Below are 20,498 nucleotides of genomic sequence, written 5' to 3'. Positions count from 1 at the left end.
TCTATACCTTAGCTCATACACTTCATAAGCAGGCAAAGAATTGTGTTACAAAGCCGCTCCACCTCTGGAACCATCATTGAACACAAATACATCTGTAGAGCAGTGAGCGGTCCACTGAAGAAGTCAACTTTGCTAGTGTTAAGCTGCTGGAATCTGATCAAGTAGGACATGACAATTTTTCTCAATTTTTATTTGTATTAATTTGTATCAAATATGCCCTCAGCAGCAGAAGCTTTTTCTGAATGATATGGATAAATACGAATGAGGATAGTGGAAATCAACAACCTTTTTGCTGAACTGGAAAACAATTAGACTGTATGAGCCAAGAACACGCAGAGCTGAATATGAAATAATTTCCATAACATTTCTGGGCTGGTGAGTCTGTTGATGACACCATGAGCACCTGATTTGATCCCCATGTGAGGAGCTGCCATTTGAGGACAGACTTAAGCTGGACTGAGGATCTTAGTTGTCAAAATAGCTGGACCTGTGCCAGTTCCTACAGCCACCGCAGAGAACCGCTATATTACAAGGCACCACATGAGAACAAATCCTGAGCTTCCCCAGGGTAGCCTGTCAGTGACTGGGGGTTCACAACAGCTCTGCTAAAAACCCCAGAGCCGCCTTTTTCCATCGCCGCCCCCTCCACACCAGCAGAAGTTTGCAAACTGGGTTATCCTTCCATTTCTGTCTCACACAAAACTATCATCATCTGTGCGGGAAAGGTCATTTCACAGCTACTTGCAACTTCACTCAGGCAGCCTCTGAATATTTTATCTTTAATAATAATTTTCACTAGGAATTCATCTTTCAAACGTTGTATCTGGTTGGCAAGTGAAGAGCAGCTTCACAGAAGAAAAATCAAGGCTCTCTGGAAATACTTTCAAAGGTGCTATGACAACACAGTGCAAAACGTTTTCCTCCATTAACAAGCAGCTACGTACAAACTTGAAAATCTATTTTGCATCAAACCAAACCACATCTGAAATGCACAGTGAAAACCATCGCTCATTTGAATTACTGAATACAACACTGCGGAGCTGGTGAATGTTAGTAGCTTTCTTCATTCTGCAATAGTATATCAGGAAACTAAAACACCTGAATCTCTTATACCTCTCAACTCTCACTGTTCTAAAGAAAAATAATCTATTTAATAACTGGAGATGATGGTTGGTATATTGGCACATACATGTAAATAAAACTGTGAGGCTGTAAGCAGAACAGCGAGAGACATGGGTCTCCCTGTTGTGCTTACATACAAGAGCAACAGAACGTAAGTCATTGACTGCAGCATATCAGCCAACTACATTTTTCATGGCTTCTTTTCAGTGGCTTAATTTCATTGTATTCTATTCTCCTCCCCATTCCTGAATTTCCAGCCTTTGGGAGGATGTAAGAAAAGGCAGATCCCTGAGCTGCTGTTGTCTCCACTGAAAGTTGAGAGGTACAGCTACTGTTAGAGCACACATGGGAAATGCACTCAGCAAAACAAAACCCAAAGCAAAATAAAAACAACCCCCAGCCCTTCACCAAACCCAAGCAAACTCGTGGTGCCATCACACGCATGCTGGGCACGGAAAGCAAGCTGTGACACACAGAAGCCATGGCAGTGAGCCTGCATCTCACTAACCTCTCTCACTGGCTTTCCAGGGGCATTTCTTCCTTTAGGAACAGAGAGAGGAAGTGGAAGAAATATCAGAAAAGAAAGGAATAAAACCACACACGAATACATGTTTTATACTGTAAGAGACACTTCAATTGCCATTTGGGAATATAACTGCACTTCTGCTTTAAACAAAGACTGAAAGTGCACTGAAATCCACTGATGATTCTGAGCCGATTTGTTCAAGATTTGTAATCTGTAGCTTGGTTTTAACCTAGCAAACACACTCGAGAAAACTACTAAAACCAACTTACAGGCCCTTTCAGTTGAAGATAAAGAAGGCAGAGAAGATCTGAATTCACTTTTGACCATCCAAATTTCCTCAATTTGAGTTCTACTAATCAGTATCAATGGTAAAATCAGTTTCCCCAATGTCAAATTAATTCATCCAGACACTTGACATTTTATTATGGCCTATATACATATACGCAGGTATACATTCATATATATACACGTAGGTGTACACACGCACACTATATTTTACACCGAGGGCTGTACACTGGAATATAACATGCTCACACTCAAGATAAATATATTCAGAAAGATGTTCCAACAAGCTGATCTGCAAGCATGCTGAAACTGAGGGGGCAGAAGGAGAAATGGAGAAAAAAAAGATCAAGTAAAAGGGGAAAACAGACAAAGTGTCTCACATCACTTTCAAGTTGTGCTGCCAAAACAGAGGAGTCATTAATGGGTTTAGCTGAAAAGATGTTCCTGACAAGCCTTCATGGAAGCCACACTTTGATCATACTGATTCCTCTCAAACACTTATCATAGCATATTTGTTTTTAGAAGAAGAAAGCCAAGTGTCAATCAACAGCAGAAACAGCCCCCCCGCCCCGCTTCCCATCACGCAGCCAGTGACAAGAGGATGCTTGCTGCCTCCAGAAGCAGCGTCCCACTGTGCCTGCTCCAGCACTGGCACCGCCAGACCCGCAGTCGTGGGCAAGAAAGTCCCTGCGGTAGGTGATGTTCAAGAAAGAGGATGATCTTTGCCCCAGGGCTGTTGTACATGATGTAACTGTAAACATCTGTGCTGGTTTGACTGAAAATGGGTTAATTTTCGTCATGCAGTCAGAAACCTTTATTTTTCATAGCTAGCACGCTCATTATTTGAACTTAGTTTGAGAACAAGAGATAACAGCCCAGCACAGAGTTAATGTTTTTAATTACTCTGGTCTGACAGCAAAGGACATTCTGAGGCATCAAGGAAGGGGGGCATGGATGGGGCAGAGCTTGACTGACATCCAGACTGATCAATAAGACTATTCCATCCCATTGGCGTCATGCTTCATATTTAAGAAAAGTCGGGACCTTCCGGGTTGCTCTCTCTCTCTCTCGCTCGCTCTTTTCAGGCGTTCTCGCTCTTGCTTGCTCTGGGGCGCAGCCAGGGGAGTTTCAGTTGGGATGTTTAGTTCAGCCCTTTGCCATTTTACAGAGGCCTTTGGGCCCTTCTGCCTTTCTTTTCTCCGTCTGGGACTGGCTGTGGGACCACGTGCTGTTTTCCTGGGAATGGCTGCTCAGCATGTTTCTTGAGGAATTGCCTTGAGTATCTTTTATTTCTATTTTATATATAGATATTTACTAGTACTGTATTAGTATTTCGTTGTTTTATTAGACTGTGTTTATCTCAATCCAAGTTTCTCCTTTCCCTTTTGATTCTCTCCCCTGTTGGGGGCGGGGGTGGGAGAGGGTGAGCAAGCAGCTATCCTGGTTGTATTGCTAGCTCGGGTTCAAACATGACAACATCGCATGGGACAATGAGGAGAGGAACAGATTTATGTGGGAGAACACACCGGTCAGTGTCACAGCAACCTAATTGCTGTTCATTTTTTTCACGGTACGGCAGCCTGCAGGAGAAGGGCAGGAAGACAATAAGGAGCTCTGTGGGTATTTCACAAGGAGCAGAACAAGGGTCAGCAACGGAGCACAGCTGAGCAGAGGTGGTAATGGAGAGGAGGGGCAGGTGGGAGGGGTGAAGGGCATCCCTGAGCACCTCGGGTCAGAGCCACCGCTCAGCGACATGCTCCGGGCAACAGCAACAGCCGGGGCAGCCTCGGAAAGGCCTGGACAGCACAGGTCATGATTTCCTGGACACAGGACATTTTGTTTCCTTCCTTCCCCTCTCCATCTCCCCAGTAGCGTACTTACTACTAGAAATGATAACAATAGGTTTGAAGTCATGCTCTGTATGTGGATTTTTATTTTGCTCCTAAGGGGAGTCTGGACTTAGGTTATGTCTCTGCCACACATGCTGGTGGTGGACAGAGGTACCTGAGCGAGCTTGATGGCCAGGAGAGGTGTCACTTCAGTTCTAAGGACTTCACCTTGCAGGCCTGACTAACTCTCTAGGACTTCCATGAGTGCCTACACACTCTGTGAGCTCCTTTGGTGCTTTCATCAGGAGCCATGAAGTCCCTAAAAAATGCTCCCAGGAGGGAAGATGAGAACCTCTCACCAATATAAATTGTGTAACAGAAAATCCTTGAAAATGAAGATATAAAATCCATTGCATACTTCGGTCTTCTGAGGAAGAGCCCCAAAGTTTACGTGAGTAGGTGGTCTACCTAAGGCCTCCAGAAGCTGGGTGTGCAAGAGTCTTGGGGCATCAATGAGATCCAGCAGAAGACAGTTTAGCTTGGGTCAAGAGGAGAGAAGGAACTGCCTACATGCACAATAACGGATCCTTTTGGAGGTCTTGAGAAATGCCTACTTGTTTGCACAAGCACCTACAATTGCAGCTAAATATCTACATAAGACAGACTGGATTCTGCTGGAAAATGAATGTATTTAAAGGCAACCGGTATAGCTCTGCACCACACCAAACATCTGGTGAGGGAACTCTATGGTGAGTAATCAGTCCTAGAACCTGTTTAAACACACAAAAAAAGAGTAGCACTACTACAGCAACAGCTAATTTCTTTTGGAGGAAGATTAAAGAAGCTTTAATGAATTTTACTTTATTTTCTTCTTTGCATAAGAACAAATGTGTATCTCTTAAGTTTTAAGGCAAGGAATATGGCTTGGCATAAATTGCAGAGGAAGAAGATTATCTGTATTGCTGCAGTTCTGAAAATTTGTATTCTGTAAGGCATCAAAATGCTGATACACAATCCATGGTTGCCTAATTATCTATTATTCCTGCTCTAGCAAAGATTTTCTGCACTTACCAAATAGAAAAGTATTTATTTTTCTTTTTTTTTTTGGAAAGCTACATGACATTGTATCACAGGCAAAGGTACAAAGAGAGTGATCAAATCAAACCTGAAAGCAGAAGCACTAATAAAAACTTAATGCGTCTATGCAGATTCAGATCAAAGCAGAGAGCAGAGAGCACCTACTGCACTGCCCCTCTCGCTGAACTCCGCAGCAGAATGGGCTGCACAGTGAACGGATCTGGATTTGCAAACAGCAATCTGCAATCTGCAGGGATCCTCAGCCACTTCAGTACCATTGTGACACAGGGGAGGGATGCGGGATGTCGATCATCTGGGCTCACTGGTGTGGGCTGTAGGACCACAGCACAGAGAGGGGGACACACTCCAGGAGAGTCCAGGGTAGCTCAGCTGGAAGAGCATTTCCGGAATACCCTACAGTATAGTAACTCCAGGGTACTCTTCCACTGATTCAGTAAAGCCTGGAAATAAAAGTCTGAGTTGTATGATGTTTTGCTGTCAGAATGAAACTATACTATTTGCAGTGCTGAAGGCTGCTAGTTCCACTTAGGTCATTAGTTCCTCTCACAACAGAGCCTGGCTGATGGAAGAGTGAGAGAAGAGAATGTGTCTGATGTGTTTTCATGTGACTGAGATAAAAGAAAAACAAAACATGTAAAAGATGGTGCTATTCTTACTGCCATTTATTTATTGCTGTGGGGTCTTGTAATTACACTGTGCAAGACAACATCTGCACTAAGCAATACTATGTTAAACAATAATGGTGAGTACTGATTCCTCTCCAAGTGTTTCCATGCGATGTCATGGCCTCTTAGCTCTTTTAAGACATCTTGGTCTCATTTCTGATCACTTCTTGGCTCTCACTTTCTCATTATCCACCAGCAAGGACTCTGCATTGAAAGCCTGGAAAGCTACCTCACCAGCTTCAGTTAGCTCACGAACTTCTGCCCCTAAATTCCTCTCTGAGCTCTATTCATAGAAAGCATTTGCCACAAAACCGTAACCACAAAACACAGCCCTGTCCACCATGAGATCCACCTGAAGCGGTGCAATGCATGTCTCCTCAGTGCTGCAGGAGCGATTCATTTGGCTTTGAAAATACTGGCCTGTCAATCTTACTTTCTAACCATGAACCAATTCCCTGGAGATTTAGTGGCTTGGCCACAAATACAGCGTGAAAATGTTCTTCTCTGTAGCCCATTATCAAACAGGGTCAAATAAACCACTGAGGTGGTATTTAATGGTAGATTTCCACTAAATGGCAGACCTCTGGCTTTGACATCTGTTTTGAGTTAGCATAGCAGCTGTTTGAAGCAGCTGCAGCAGTTGTGAATTTGCTGGGAGCAGCAAAGTAAAAGAGGAATGGATGGGAAACCTTGTAGATTAAAAGGAAAGAAAAAATTCCGTAAGGACAGCAATCATCAGGTATTCAGCACAATTTCCCTCTCCAGAAATGAAACAGCTTTCGGCACCAACAGTCAGCTGTGCAAGGAGTGCGTGCATCCTCTGTTTCTTAAGAAATGCCAAGAACTGCCAAAAGGTTAAATTGAAAAAAAACCAAAAAAACCTATAACAGGTATTAATGTATAGGCACACAAGACATTGCATCAGAGATCTCTTTACGAAGGTCTATGTCACAATTTGTTTAAATTAAAAATGATGCCATGAAGCCTTGATGTCCTTTTAGAAACAATTATATGCAGCACAATCTTGGGAAATATAAAAATAAATCTATTTCCAGGTGAGTGAGAATTAATTACTACTACATTTTACTTCTTGGTTTCAGAAGTCCAAAACAAGAGCTATTACTTGCTTTAGAAAACCTTTTCTAAACCTGATCAAATCTTACTCTTCAGCTACATTGATGAGTTTTAGACTAAATATTTTTTTAATTTGTATCCTGTGATGTTTCCCTATATATCTGTGCACTCAAGCACAGGCATTCTCTCCTTTTCTGTATTCATTGCTTATTCAGATTTGAACTTTTCCCATGAATTAAAGCCTTGAGAGTCCAGCTTTTTCTTGTCATATTATTCTGCACTCCTCCAATTTGTCATTTTCCCAATGGCAATAGGATTCAGGCCACAAAGGAAACCTGCATTTAATGTCCTGCCAGTAACTCCCCAGGCCTTTTAATACTTCCCTAGATTTCCTCAACTGTTTTCATGTTTAAATATCAGATTATTTGTATGGGGTTTTTTTCCCCTTCTCGGATTTAATTTTGCTATTCTCACTTTCAACATAGGTAAGTTTTGATGAGTATCCTCTGTACTCTGCAGCTCTTCCGGAACTGAACAGTCTATGAATATCATTGCAAACTTCACCTTCTACAGCACTAGTATAGAAATAAACACAGCTACTTCTGCTAATCAGTCTTGGGCATTTAATCCATTTTACATTACTTTCCCCACATCTGAATCCCTACACTACACCCTCTTCTCAGGCTGCTTTGCCAAACTGCTTTCACTCTTTTGCAACTACACTTTGATCTGAAAAATAGATTTGCACGTTTCAATGGAAGAATGGCCCCTGATGGACTGGTTTCTTGAGAGCAATCAGCCCTGCTTCCTTTTCTTCTTCCTGCAGTCCTGTAAATCCCTGACACACGTGGAATGTGACTGACTGCGGCATCCATCATCTCACATTGAAGGTCTACGTGAGCCTGCAGCAAATTAGCTGTGGGTTTAGGTTTTGTTTATGCGATATCAGTTCAATATCATTTAATCGTTAAAATGGGAGTAGAAGAAAACTCCAGTAACTGGAGTTTGCATGAGATGTCAGCAAAACTGACAATTCCAGTAGCCTTCTTCATCAACCAGTGAATGGAAATCCATTTGCACTGGTTGTAGGACAAACTATTTCTCATCAAGGGCCTGATCGTTCCTGTTTCTCAACCAAAAGCAATTACACAAACCTGGCATTCGTGCAAATGCATCAAAAAGATACATGAAGAACAGAGAAACCTAATTGAGGTCCTAATCTCTTTAGCCAAAATCTGGTACAATTCTCCACAGACTGAATGACGTTTTCTACCAACTGGACTCATCTTTTTGTGTAGCTGAAGAAAAGAGGAAGAGGCAGATTCTGGCTCAGCGCAACAAGCGCTTTGGTCAGGCCCAGAAGAAAAGTCCTGTGGGAAGCCTGACCCTGCCCAACAGCCTCTGCCTGCGCCTGATGCTGCACCAGAACCTCCTCTCATGGCTTGGCTGAGGAGGACAGAGGGAGGCAGTCATGGCCCCAAGCCTGACAGTGTTTAAGAAGAGACTGGACAAGCCCTCAGACACATGGTGTGAACTGTGGGGCTGTCCTGTGCAGGGACAGGAGTTGGACTCGATGATCTTTGTGGATCCCTTCCAACTCAGGACATTCTATGACATGTCAAATGAAGATTGTGCCTCCCATTCACTCACAGCCCTCCATGCAGCTAGAGAATATTTTTATCCTTTATGGCTGTTAGGCAAAAAAGTTGGAACAAGCTGCAATCTCTTTAAGGGAAGTTTATGACCATATACTACACTTATAACATAGTTACTGAATGCAGAAACAAAATAAGGAAATACATTTTTTCTCTGTATTTAAATGACCACATTTTGCATCACTAGAATGCAAACGTGAAGTTATAGCTTAAGTTACTGAATTAAAATATGAGCTGTTGTTACCAATTTCAAATATATTTTTTTCCTTTTTTTTTTTAAACTAAACTGTATACTATGTCAGTCTGATTCATGAAGCTTTGTATTTTTCACTAATAAAATAAAATTAAAAACCTTTTCTACTCTCACTCAGTAGGGAGTGGTATCTAACACACTGATATCTACCTGTTTATTCCAAGGAAATGAACCACTGTATTTCAAATATCTCATTAACTGCTGCTTTGTAAATTGCTCCTATTTTACTTAAAACTAAGCTTATTTTTGAACAGAAACTGTTTGTCAGTGTCATCAGCTATGATTACAAATTAGATACCACATCTGGTGAATGTTTTAGCACATGGGCATCTACATCTAGATACATATGATTATGCAAGATCTCCTAAACACAACATATTTATGCAAATAATGGTCACTGATAAGAAGGCACAGTCTTTTGCAACCTTGTGTACACAGCAACTTTAAAAATAAGCCCATTTTAATCTACATAGCAATACTTCAAAGATATTTCTTCTGTTGTCTCTGAGAATTAATATCTAGGCAAAATGAGGGCTGGACATACAACTTTTTTCATATAGTGTTCAGGTGCAGGTCAATGTAATTAACAATATGGTGTATTAGATTTTCTTCAATAATATTTTTCTAAACAATTCCCTCTTTTGATCTATAGCACGAGATCTTACACAGTTTATACTGCCTTCTCCTTTTCCACTGCTCACAGATGACGCCTGGTGAGAGCTGAGCTTACTTTGAAATCAAAGGATGGAGAACACTTGGCTGCACTGGAAGTCTAGTGTGATGGTTAAGACATTTATCTGCTAAAGAAGAACCCCTGGGTGATGTGTGAAACCTGTGCAAGAGGCCCTGTGGTAAGTCTATGCCGCTACTGAAACCCACTTAACAGGCTGTCAACAGACACCAGGACTTTCTTCTGCCAAGAGGTTCATGTCTGAGCTTTCTTTCACAGCACCAGGTAATATCCCAAACTCCCCATCCCCTGCTGGGAGTCTAAGTAATTTTTCTTGGTAGCAGAGTATTGTCTCTGGGCTCAGAAGAGACCTTCCGTAAATAAAAAAAGGCTAAACAAATAAATCCCAGTAATACAAATGCTTATCTTTAGCAAACAACAGGAATGAGCAAAACAGAACCCCTGACAGAAATGCTGTGGCTGGGGGCACAAGTGCAGCCTGTACTGCACAAACAAGCAGCCTGCTTGGTTTTCCTCTGTTATTCTGGCCCTGAGTGCTACAAGGTCAAGAACTTTGACTTAGATCTGTAATATTATTTCAAACCAGGTTCTCCCTGGAGAAAGGAGCAGGACAGAAGAAAAATGTGCTAAGACATATTAAAAACAAATCAGCAAGGGGACCAACTGAAAAGGAGAGAAGCTGTGAGAAAAGGAACACAGGAAAAGGGAAGAGAAGAACACATTTAGGGAAAAAAAGGAGTCTCAAACAGATATTGTTTCAGCCACGTATCCAGCACCAGCTACCTGTCGAGGTAGCTTAAGGTAAAGGAGAAGCGGGCTGCTTCTCAGCTCTAAATAAGACAGGTTTCTGTACAGCTATTGTTAAAACAAAACAAAGAGCAGCAAAAAACCCGAAACTGAAACACAGCCCCCTGAAAACATCAAGGAATAGAAAGCACTTTTATCTTCTTCCCTCTCATCTGCCGCGGGCGGTGGCGCTCACCTCTGGAGCTCGGGAAGGAGTTGTTCAGCTGTTCCATCACTTCCTCCAAACCTGTGCTTGTGTCCTGGGGCGGGCTGAGCAGCTCCTCCTCGCCTGGAAAGCAAAGCCATACCACTGCGTGAGGGCCACCACAAAACCATTTGCTAACAGCTTCCTATTACATATGTCCTTCGTGAAGCTAAGGCTCTTCACTTAAATGCATTTTCTGCTTAGCATACAAACAAAATTCTAAAGGTATATTTTGTTGACTTCTGTGTTTCCCTTTTTTTTTTTTAAGGATCTAAATGACATTAAACAATGAATTTTAAACAATTAACACCGACTTTAATTTAAAAGGAATTTAAGAAATAATCTACTCTGGGGAAAGAAGGGGGGTAAAATGTCTGCTACGAACATCCAGTTCCATAAATGACACTCAGTGTTTTAGGTCCTCCTATTCTATTAATGGCAAAAGAAATTGCTGTTGTGAGTGCTGCTATTGAGCAGCTTTCTAATAGTGCTGGATTCACATTAGCTCCGCTTTGCCTGGCTGCCTAAATCAGGAGAAACCCAGATTCTCATCTGCATCAGTATTAATATTTCTGACAGTTTAATTGCATCAGATTGGCGCTCGAAGAACATTCAATTGTACTGTTAAAGGGTTTAGCAGCAGTTTAATAAAGCAAAATACATTTCTCGCACTGAATAATTTCTATAACCTGATTATAGGGCAGCAGCTTAATGGGAAATTCAATATGTTTTATTTTTACTGGTTTTTTTTTTTGGTCATGGTTTCAGATAACTAAAATCTATATGTTTATTTCACTGCAGACCCTAGCCTTCAAAACAAATAAAGCATGTGAAAAAAGAATACACCTAAAGGATTTATTTTGAGTGAGATTCTACTGTTTAACTAGATTTCTTTTATCCCTATTAAAATGCAAAAACAATTTTGCCCGCTGAAATAACCATGATCGGTACATCCTTGTTTTGAAAGTGACTTCATGACCCTTTATTCTAACACGCCTTGCCCTACTCAACTTGAGTAATAAACTGCCTGAATTTCTGTTAGCATTTACATTCTTTAAACATTGAGGTGCTCCATGCTAGTGGAAAGCCTGCTAAACGAGACGCTAAATGAACACTTCAGGATGGCATATATTCCCTATTATTAGGTTTAGTGTTGGCCTCACCTTAGGGCCAGAAGCTTCACAGAGTTATTACTCACCAAGAGTAATTTTTCTCACTCCAGTGCAAGAAGTGGGGTAAAGTTCCTGCAAGAAGCACCTAATTCATATAACTTATGGTTTTATATCAGCTTCTTTTATTCCACTAATGGGCTAAAAATAGCTTATTCAGCTTTCGACTGGTGCTGGGTTCGCACAAATCAACTCAGGCCATGAGTCACTTGGCACCAAGTGCTGCGCTGACAGAAGTGCCTTAGCAGAACTACCTACGCTGCTGGAAGCCAAGGTTAAAACTCAGAGAGAGGTCTTGCCACTTCTGTCCAGGCTGAGAACCTTATCAGCATGCCTGCAGAAACCCACCTGGCCACAAAGACCAAAAGAAGGGGGCAGTGGTTCTGCTGTCCTGGCCAAGAAGAACTGAGGACAGGTACTGATATCCAAATACCCCGGTAAACGCTGATGCAAATTGAACTCTGTCGACCCTCAATACTGCTGAATCTTTATTTAAAAAGCATTATTCTTTCTCATTTGGATGATTTTTCTGAGCATTGCCTTGTAAACAACAAAATAAGACATCACCCAACCAAGCAGATAACAGTAAAGATGCCTTCAGACCTCAGTTCTCTCTCTTTACCCAAACTGGTCTTCCCCATTTCTATTTCCACAAAAGGCCTGGGAAGCTCGGTGAGACTCTGACATTCTGGTGGTACTCGAATGAATTAAAGTTCAGCAACAGCCTCTTGACTCACATGCCTCAGAAAAGCTCCTCTGCTGCCACATTACTGGAGGAGAAAGGCCAAAGATAGGGCCCTCCCTTTTAGGGCTCTATGAGAAGGAAATAGAACCCTTCCACTTGCACAGGTGTATTTCAAGTTATCAAAGGATAAGCTTTTCTATTTGTAAATTAGGATCTAAGTGGGTTGCTGCTTTTACCAAGTGGCTGGACAATGCTGCTGGTGGAAAATCTTTTGCAATAATCTCTCCTTGAGAAAGCAGAGAGAGAGATAACTGCAGTGGATCTACATTCAAAGTGAAAAAACCCTAAAGCCTCCTTTCAAAAAGTAAAATACATAAAAGCCACCACTACATTACCTCATTGCCTGAGAGACCTAGAGTTCCTCAGTATTTTCTTGCAAATTATGACTCCCTCATTACTGGGCACATGCTCGCAGCGTGGGAGCGTTATTTACAACACCGCTCTGGTTCCCTTCACAATTCAAGAATATTTTAAGTCACGCTTCAGAAACTCTCAGGCTAGCAAGCAAAGCTTTCTGGTGTGAAAGACGACTCGACAAACTGAATTAGCTGCGGTTTGTTAGCTCAGTTAGTAATTCTTTTTATAAGCTCTGCTCCATGCTGCCAACAGCATTGCTTTGCTGAGTCTCAACACGATCATACTGATAATGATTCTACATCTCCCTGTCCTGCCACATATTGGCTCAATTCAACAAACAAAAAACCCAACTCATGACTAAATATTTGCTTTAAACAAGTTTTAGCAGTCTGTGTGATTATATGCATGTTAATTAATTATTCCAGTCTCACAAGTTAAATTGGAATAATTTTATATCGAGTCAAATGAAAGAAGTACATTATTATATTTTGTCCTACTAAAAGATAAAATACAAGACTTTTAATAAAATGGCTGGGAATCACTGTCTTCCTATCTTTTCTTGTGCATTTAATTAACATATTTTATGTAATGAAATATATAACATTTCTTCAGAAAGCTGATGCAAAATACTCCACCCATATATTATGTCTACTCTGTTCCAAAATACTTACTCACTGGTAATACCATTAAAGAAAGATCCATATGAAATTACTGTTACCTATGACTGTACTCTCACCCCCAGGATTCAACTTAAGGATTCCCAAAGGTAAAATTTATTTCACAATTTTTTGTTGTAGGGTGTATAGAACCCATCTCGTTTCATAGCAGCACAGGCTGACGTTATTGCCTACACTCGGGAAAGAAGACTAGCCCCTGAAACAAGCTGCATCTCCCACCATGGTGGCACTTCAGACACAAAAGAACATTCCCTCCTGTTCAATTTCTCTCTGTCATCGACTGTGTCACTAGTTGCAGTGAAGAGAAAAGCTTCTCACTCTCCCTCACTGCCTCTAATATCCACTAAATAAATTTATTTGTATGAAGCTGAATATTATCACCAGACTGCAAATATTATCTTGTTCAAGTAATTTAAGTACATTTGCTTAAAGATGCTGCAATGGTTGATTGCTTTTCTACTAGCAGAAAATCCTTAGTAATTGGTAGTAAATACCTATTAATTAGATAACAGATAGGAAATTAGGAAAATGCTACAGAGCAGTTACTAAAAGCACCAAAATAATAATTCCAGCCTCTAGCTACAGAATATTATTACTTAACCCTACATCACAACTCACATCGTGTTCATTATCACATCTGATGCAATATTTAGAAAAGAAACTAGATGAGTAGTGCCTATGAGTGACAGCTCAATCCTACTGACTGAGCCATGACATATTAAAAATAAGATCACATCAGTTAACATGGGGATGATTAATCATAATCTCTTAGCCACAATTAATGCCATGTACACTTAAATCAGCCATGTCATGCTTAATTACCGAAGGTCAGTATGAATAAAACAGTTCGCTTTTTAGTAATATTTGTTTTCAGGAGTCAAGTCCTGCCTGGGCTTTGTGTTTAATGTAAAAATATCCACGCTACTGTGTTTATCATGATAAAAAAAAAAAGCCTGAACTATAATGAAGATGTAAAATGGAAACAGCCAGATGACATCAAAGACCACTGGAAATGTCTATTTCATTCTCATTTGAACGAAACAGGAGAGCAGAGTATTTTCTGTCTTTAAGGATATTTTACTGGAAAATGGGACTATCACTATTCTTTCTGACAATCTGAACTTTGTTATCTTACCCATGGTTTCTGAAGTCTGGCTGCCAACCACACGAAGAAGCATTGGCTGACTGCTGTCTGACCTCTGCAAAGAGGTAGAAGGAGATGATAGTGTTGTACCGTTCACCTTGGCATCTGCCTGTGGCTAAAAATTGAAGAAAAAAACAGAAGAGGTTGTTATTAACAGCTCAGTACTGTTGCACAAATCTTCAGATCTCTGTATTTCTTATTTACACCATGAGTACACACAATTTTGTCTGTTTCTATGTAAACACTTGCATGCAAACAACAGCTCTGAATTCTGAATAAAGCAAGGAAGAATATTAAATAAGAATACCAAAACATGATTACACCTTCTCACTTGCAGCCTGCAGAATAACATTTTTCTCTGACTAGTCTCTACAGGTATGATTTCTTGGTATGTTGTTATTATTGATATCACTTCACACCCTGCTTGGAAAATGACTCTGGAGAGATCTAGGAGAAAGGCCTGAGGGCTCACCTGCTCCAGCAGCTGCCTCAGCCTGTGCAGCTGTGACTCCAGCTGTTTGTTGTGATCCTCCAGGATCTGCATCCTGGCCTCCAGGCGGCCCTTGTGCTGACGAAGCAGTTTGGCTTCTGCAATGAGCTCAGCATCCCGGGGGCTTTGTGGGGAAACTGGCATCATCTCCGGTGGGGACGGCAGTGGAGAGAGTCCTTTGTGGTCATGCTGTTGCTTCAAACGGTCATACTCTGCTTGCAAGTTCCTGTTGAGAAGCAATGAGAAGGTAAAAGCTTTATGGAATCATAGAATCGTAAGAATGGGTTGGAAGGGACCTTCAAGGGTCATCTAGAACAACTCCCCTGCAATGAGCAGGGACATGTTCAACTAGATCAGGCTGCTCAGAGACCCATCCAGCCTGGCCTGGAATGTCTCCAGGGATGAGGCATCTACCACTTCTCTGGGCAACCTGTGCTGGTGTTTCACCACCCTCATTGTAAAAATTTCTTCCTCATGTGTAGCCTGAATCTCCTCTCCTTTAGTTTAACACCACTACCCCTTTTCCGATCAGCCTGCCCTCACAGCAGAGCTGTTCCAGCCCTCTGATCATTTCTGTGACTCTCATCTGGCCCCTCTCCAACAGGTCCATGTCTTTCCTGTACTGAGGGTACCAAAGCTGGATGCTGCCGAACAGGCTAGTGCAGGCTACCCTCCATGCAGGGCAGCGAGAAGGCATCTCCTCTCATGGGATGGGATGTGTCTCCCTGCCGGGGCAAAGGTTCATCTGTACCACCTGCCTTTTATTCTGCTGCACCCATGTACCTGTAGGCTGACACCTCACAAATTCACATGCAGCTGATATTACAGGGACCTGTGATACCCAAAGGCTCTCTGCATCACCAGAATTCACAGTTAATTCCCTTCCAGGGCACAGGACGCAGTGGCTGGCTGGGCTCCAGACACTCTCCCAACACCCGGGTACGGTCTGTCCTGGGCTCAGCTCTCGGCTTCCTGCCTTTCATCCTTCCCAGCATAAGTGGGACTGCCTGTTTGCTTCCATGCATGAATACACTCGAGGACTAATTAGTGCTAAAAGAGGACTTGGAGTGATCAAAGCACTTTGCAAACGCTAATCAAAGTGGACACCACCTGGCTGGCCTGTTTTATAAAGCTAAAAAACAAAGGTGACCCAAAAAGTCAGAGCAAACACAGAACTCGGCAGTTCATTTGAAACTCTGCTGTCGTCAGGCAGGTCACATCAGTCTCCTCTGTTAATATTCACAAATGCATTTCTAGCCTAGCTCTAAAATTACTAACCTGAGGAAGACAAATTAGTGAGCTAATATGTTAAACTGCACTGCACAAACTCTAGCCCTGCCTAGAGTGCTGTAAGTCTACTGTAACTTCATGGCACCGTTATACTTGTTATTTTATTCTGTAAAACCCCAGTTTTACTCCAGTAAACCACTCCATAGGTTAATATGATCTATACGGCCCATATGAAAAAAAAAATTACCAAGCAGGAAGAGCAGAGAAGGGATGAAACTGAAAGTTTGTTAAGGATAACACAGCCCAACAATGCAAAAATAGGAGCTTGTAACAGAAACTTTGCAGGCAAGGGAGGCCTAATAAACTGTACTGGGATTTTGTTGCTGTGATGTTCCTTCGCAGCTTCCCAGAGGGGTGAAAAATAGCTCAATGCTCTGGTAACTGCTTACTCATCACAAGCAGTGACCCAGATTTTATTTTTTCCAACTTGCTCTTATTTGAGGTTGTGAGAACAGGCACTTTTTGCCAGCTCTGCCCGCAAACCACAATACACACTGACAGTTTGCTCTGGAGGCTTAAATAGCACCTCAGAAACTTCCCAATAAACTTTATTAAGCTCTGAAACACTTCTAAATGTACATTATTGTGACCAGAATGAAAACAAGTATGCATCATTTCACGTGAATAAGAAAGCAATGCCAAGGACAAAGACCAGCTACTGACTGTCCTTTAATTGTATTTGTGCCCCTCAGCAGCTGTATGATGGATGTGTCCCAAACTGGGACTGCAGCATCTCCCCCTGCCCCTGAACATGATCCCTAAGGGATGTCTGACCTACATGGTCCCTCTTCTGCAGAAGTTTAAAAGGTTAAAAAAAGGGGTTGATCACTCTTAACTTTAGGTTGCTCCAAAATTCAAAATTTCCTTCTCTAAAACCCACACACAGAAGTAAGACCACGGAGAGCTTTTTTTTTCAAAGAAAGTTTTTGTTTCAAGTCCATGAAAATTATCTGGAAGAAAGAAAGGACTGCACTGGGTGTTGCCTTCCACATGACTTAATGTGTTCTGATACTTCTAGCTGAATGAATTGGTGAATAATTAATAAAAACTACAGAAGGGAATAGGAATGAGCATGACAACAGTATCACAAACGGTGTTATTGCAGATTAAAGATTATACAGGATTGATCATTAAGCTTGTTTTTCACAAAGTCTGCAGACTCTGGCTGTCACTACCCCATGAGAAATTTCCCAGATGTATGATACAGGCAACACTCTACAAACAGCAGACTCCAAAGTTTGAAGTACTGTAACGCAAAAGATAAAACATCACCCTAAGGCAGACTAAATAAATGCACTTGGTCATACTTACAACATAATCCAGTACCTTGCTACAAAGAAATCTACAATGAACGCCTCACCTACCAATACAGAGAAATCCTTCCAGTACCCATGGTTTTGAAAAACAGGTGAGGAGTAGGGAGTAACTGAGACAAAAACACCTCATATCTGACACAAAATAGTTAAAAATTCTTTCTGAAAGTCTACAGAAAAAAAAAAAAAGAGCAAAGGATATTGCATATTATCCAAGGAGAGATATGTTTGAATTTGTGAGTTCTGTAATTATATATACAGTAATATTGTTGGAATGAAGGAATGTCACATTAAGGTTGCATGTGAGTTTATCCAGAGCACCTGTGTTACTGAGTTTTTCAGGTGCACCTTTTCAGTCCAGCTACACGATCCTTGGCCCAGAGAATTAAAACTCATCATAGCAACCTCTTTCAGAGCTGTAAGAGTGTTGCAGAGGGCAGATGATCAGTAATGTCATAATAATTGGGATCTAACATAAAGGAATGAAGTTTTATATTAACATAAATGGGCGCCCAATCATAAGAAAGAGATTGAGGTGCTGGAGAGAGTTCAGAGGAGGGTGACAAAGCTGGTCAAGTGTCTGGGGCACAAGTCTGATGAGGAGCGGCTGAGGGCACTGGCGCTGTTCAGCCTGGAGAAAAGGAGGCTGAGGGGAGACCTGATCGCTCTCTACAACTACCTGAAAGGAGGTTGTAGCACAGAGGGTGTTGGTGTATTCTCCCAAGTAGCAAGCGATACAACAAGAGGAAATGGCCTCAAGTTGCACCAGGGAAGGTTTAGATTGGATATTTGGAAAAAATTCTCCACGGACAGGGCATCGGAACAGGCTGCCTAGGGAAGTGGTGGTGTCACCATCCCTGAAGGGGTTTAAAAGGCGTTCAGATGAGGTTCTTAGGGACATGGTTTAGTGCTAGGGTTAGGTTAGGTTATGGCTGGACTCAATGATCCTGAGGGTCTCTTCCAGCCAAAATGATTCTATAAGGGCAAAAAAGCTGAAAAATAAAAAAGAAAGACTGTGAAAGCTGCTGTAAGCATATCCTAGAGGAAAGAGCTATCTACTCTTACTTCCACTTCTGGAACACTTTCAAGATGTGCAATGAAAAAGGATTGCTGCTGCAAGCCAAGCATCCAAGGCATTGCCCACAGCCCTGAGAGTAAAGCCTCTGTGCCCCAAGGAAAGGTGCCCTCTGACATCTTCAGCATCAAATGGGAAGAGAAAGGGGATAAAAGCACAATTCTCTCTAAATGAATGTGACTGAGCAAGCACGGGGAGACCCAGCCTCCCTCCACCATAGCTCAGGGTGGGTGACTTTTACCTCTGGCTGTCACAAACAAAGCTGCTGTATCTTCTTATCACTGGAAAAAACATTCTACTTCAGTAAGAGGCATATTCAAAGAAAAACCCCAGATATTCCATTTATTATGCTTGCACCTCTTTGAAGCACTCATGAAGAAAAATAAGAGAGGAAGCATGCAATGTAACCTTGAGTTATGCAACTGTAAAGAGCTGCGTAGTAAAGAGCTCATGAGTTATTAATCACATCTATCACTGGCAGCATTAATTGCCTGGTGACGGAAATCCTAGTGGACCCCATTTGCTGAGTAGTCCTCTCAGAGGCAACTGAGAACTTGTGAATTCATGTTCTTTGTCATCTCCCTGCAGAAGATCAGTGGTATGAAGAAAAGGACAAAGCTGGGAGCTGAACCACCTACCCCTGTCCCTCATTAGAGTACCAGCATTTACTCACATTGCGTCACACTCAGAAGATCTAGTTCCACTTCTTCAGTGCCAAAATAAATACCAGAAGGAACCTTGGCACATTAGAAATGCATCACTTTCTCGCTATTGGCAACTATAATGAAGAAACTTATTTGAGAAGGCCATTCATCAGTCTTCAGATTTGAAGGAACGGCACAGCTACATGGAAACAGGGGAGCTTTGAGATTTGGGGTGTTAGCGGTTCTCCGATGGCACGCAGCCCAGTGCACTCTGGGTGCACGTCAGGAAGGCAAAGGAAAGGCAAATAGCTCGGGCTGGAGATCTCATTTACTGAGTCCTTGTTATAGTACAGCAAGGTGCTCAGAGGAAAACAAAAGAACCCAAGAGAAGTCTCCCTTTTACTGAAGTATGTTAGTGACATTGATGTAACTAAATTATTAGGAAGCATTCACTTTTTTTAGTCATTAGAATAGCAGGAAAGTATTTTAATTCTTTACAAAAAAGTTATGAGTGTCTGCCAGCACAACCCCTTATGCTTCCTTTTAATGCTAGTAGAGCATATCCTAGTCAGTATAACCTAATCTGCAGCATAACCTATGTAATGTACTGCTTTAGATGGACACCAAAAACCTGTCTTTGCTGCTTTTGAAATAGATTCACTCTTAAGGAAATGTCAAAATGTTTTTGAGATAGTTTTATAATTATTTGGATTTTTCTCTTATATTGCAATATAGTATCAAGATTACTTGGTCTACTGAATACACAAGAAATGGTCTTATCACAATATTCTATGGCATGTAAAACTGAGCATGAGCCTGAAGGCCTAATACTCAAATGAAACATTTTCACTACTTGAAAATATTCTCTAAAATGCTCACATTTTAGTAAACATAAATTATTTAACAGTCACATTTTAGCCATAAATTATTTAAGGAAGTCCTATTTGCAAGCTACAAAAAGCATCAAGGTCTCAAAATGCTAGCAGATAAATCATGAATATCTAACAAGAGGCCCTTGGAACTGAAAAAAAATCCAGTCAGGACTGTGTCACACCTAGGTTAGTTTCTAAGTCAGAAAACACATTTCAGAACAACTCAAAATAGGCAACAGATCTTTTTAAACTGTCCAAAAGCAAAACCTTAACATTACAATTTCAAAGCGTCTTTTTCATTTAGGTAACATGTCAAGATGGAAATACTCGGAAACCAGAAACTGCAGCTGAAAACCAAGTGAAGGTCTGAATTCAATAAACAGCTCAAAAGAGAAAAAAAAAAAATTTGAAATACAAAGCAAAAAAGAGAAGGGCTTTTTTCTTAAAAGCAAGAAACCGTGGAGAGTGGAAGAAAAAGAGAAATGACAGTAAAGTGTTTTGAATATTGTAGTATTGCTTCTTGTTGGTACTTG

At 41.4% G+C, this 20,498-nt stretch overlaps 1 protein-coding gene across 17 annotated transcripts in view; it reads right to left on the bottom strand.

Moving 5' to 3' along the window:
- Window positions 1–20,498, bottom strand: part of DMD (dystrophin) — a 1,243,922-nt gene that overhangs the window by 6,767 nt on the left and 1,216,657 nt on the right. For 11 of the 17 annotated variants that reach the window (XM_065859822.2, XM_065859817.2, XM_071812096.1 and 8 more), the window contains 3 exons: window positions 14,754–14,997; window positions 14,273–14,396; window positions 10,181–10,273 (listed from right to left, as the gene is read on the bottom strand). In XM_065859822.2, coding sequence (XP_065715894.1) covers window positions 10,181–10,273; window positions 14,273–14,396; window positions 14,754–14,997 — 461 coding nt within the window. Of the gene's footprint in view, window positions 1–1,630; window positions 1,663–4,250; window positions 10,110–10,176; window positions 10,274–14,272; window positions 14,397–14,753; window positions 14,998–20,498 lie in introns of those variants that run through there. The other 6 variants (XM_071812091.1, XM_071812107.1, XM_065859838.2 and 3 more) reach the window with 2 other exon arrangements.

This window comes from Patagioenas fasciata, chromosome 1 (genome assembly GCF_037038585.1).
Source record: "Patagioenas fasciata isolate bPatFas1 chromosome 1, bPatFas1.hap1, whole genome shotgun sequence".
Lineage (NCBI taxonomy): Eukaryota > Metazoa > Chordata > Aves > Columbiformes > Columbidae > Patagioenas > Patagioenas fasciata.
The sequence above is the reverse complement of the archived record's forward strand: the minus strand, read 5'-3'. Positions and strand labels throughout refer to the sequence as shown.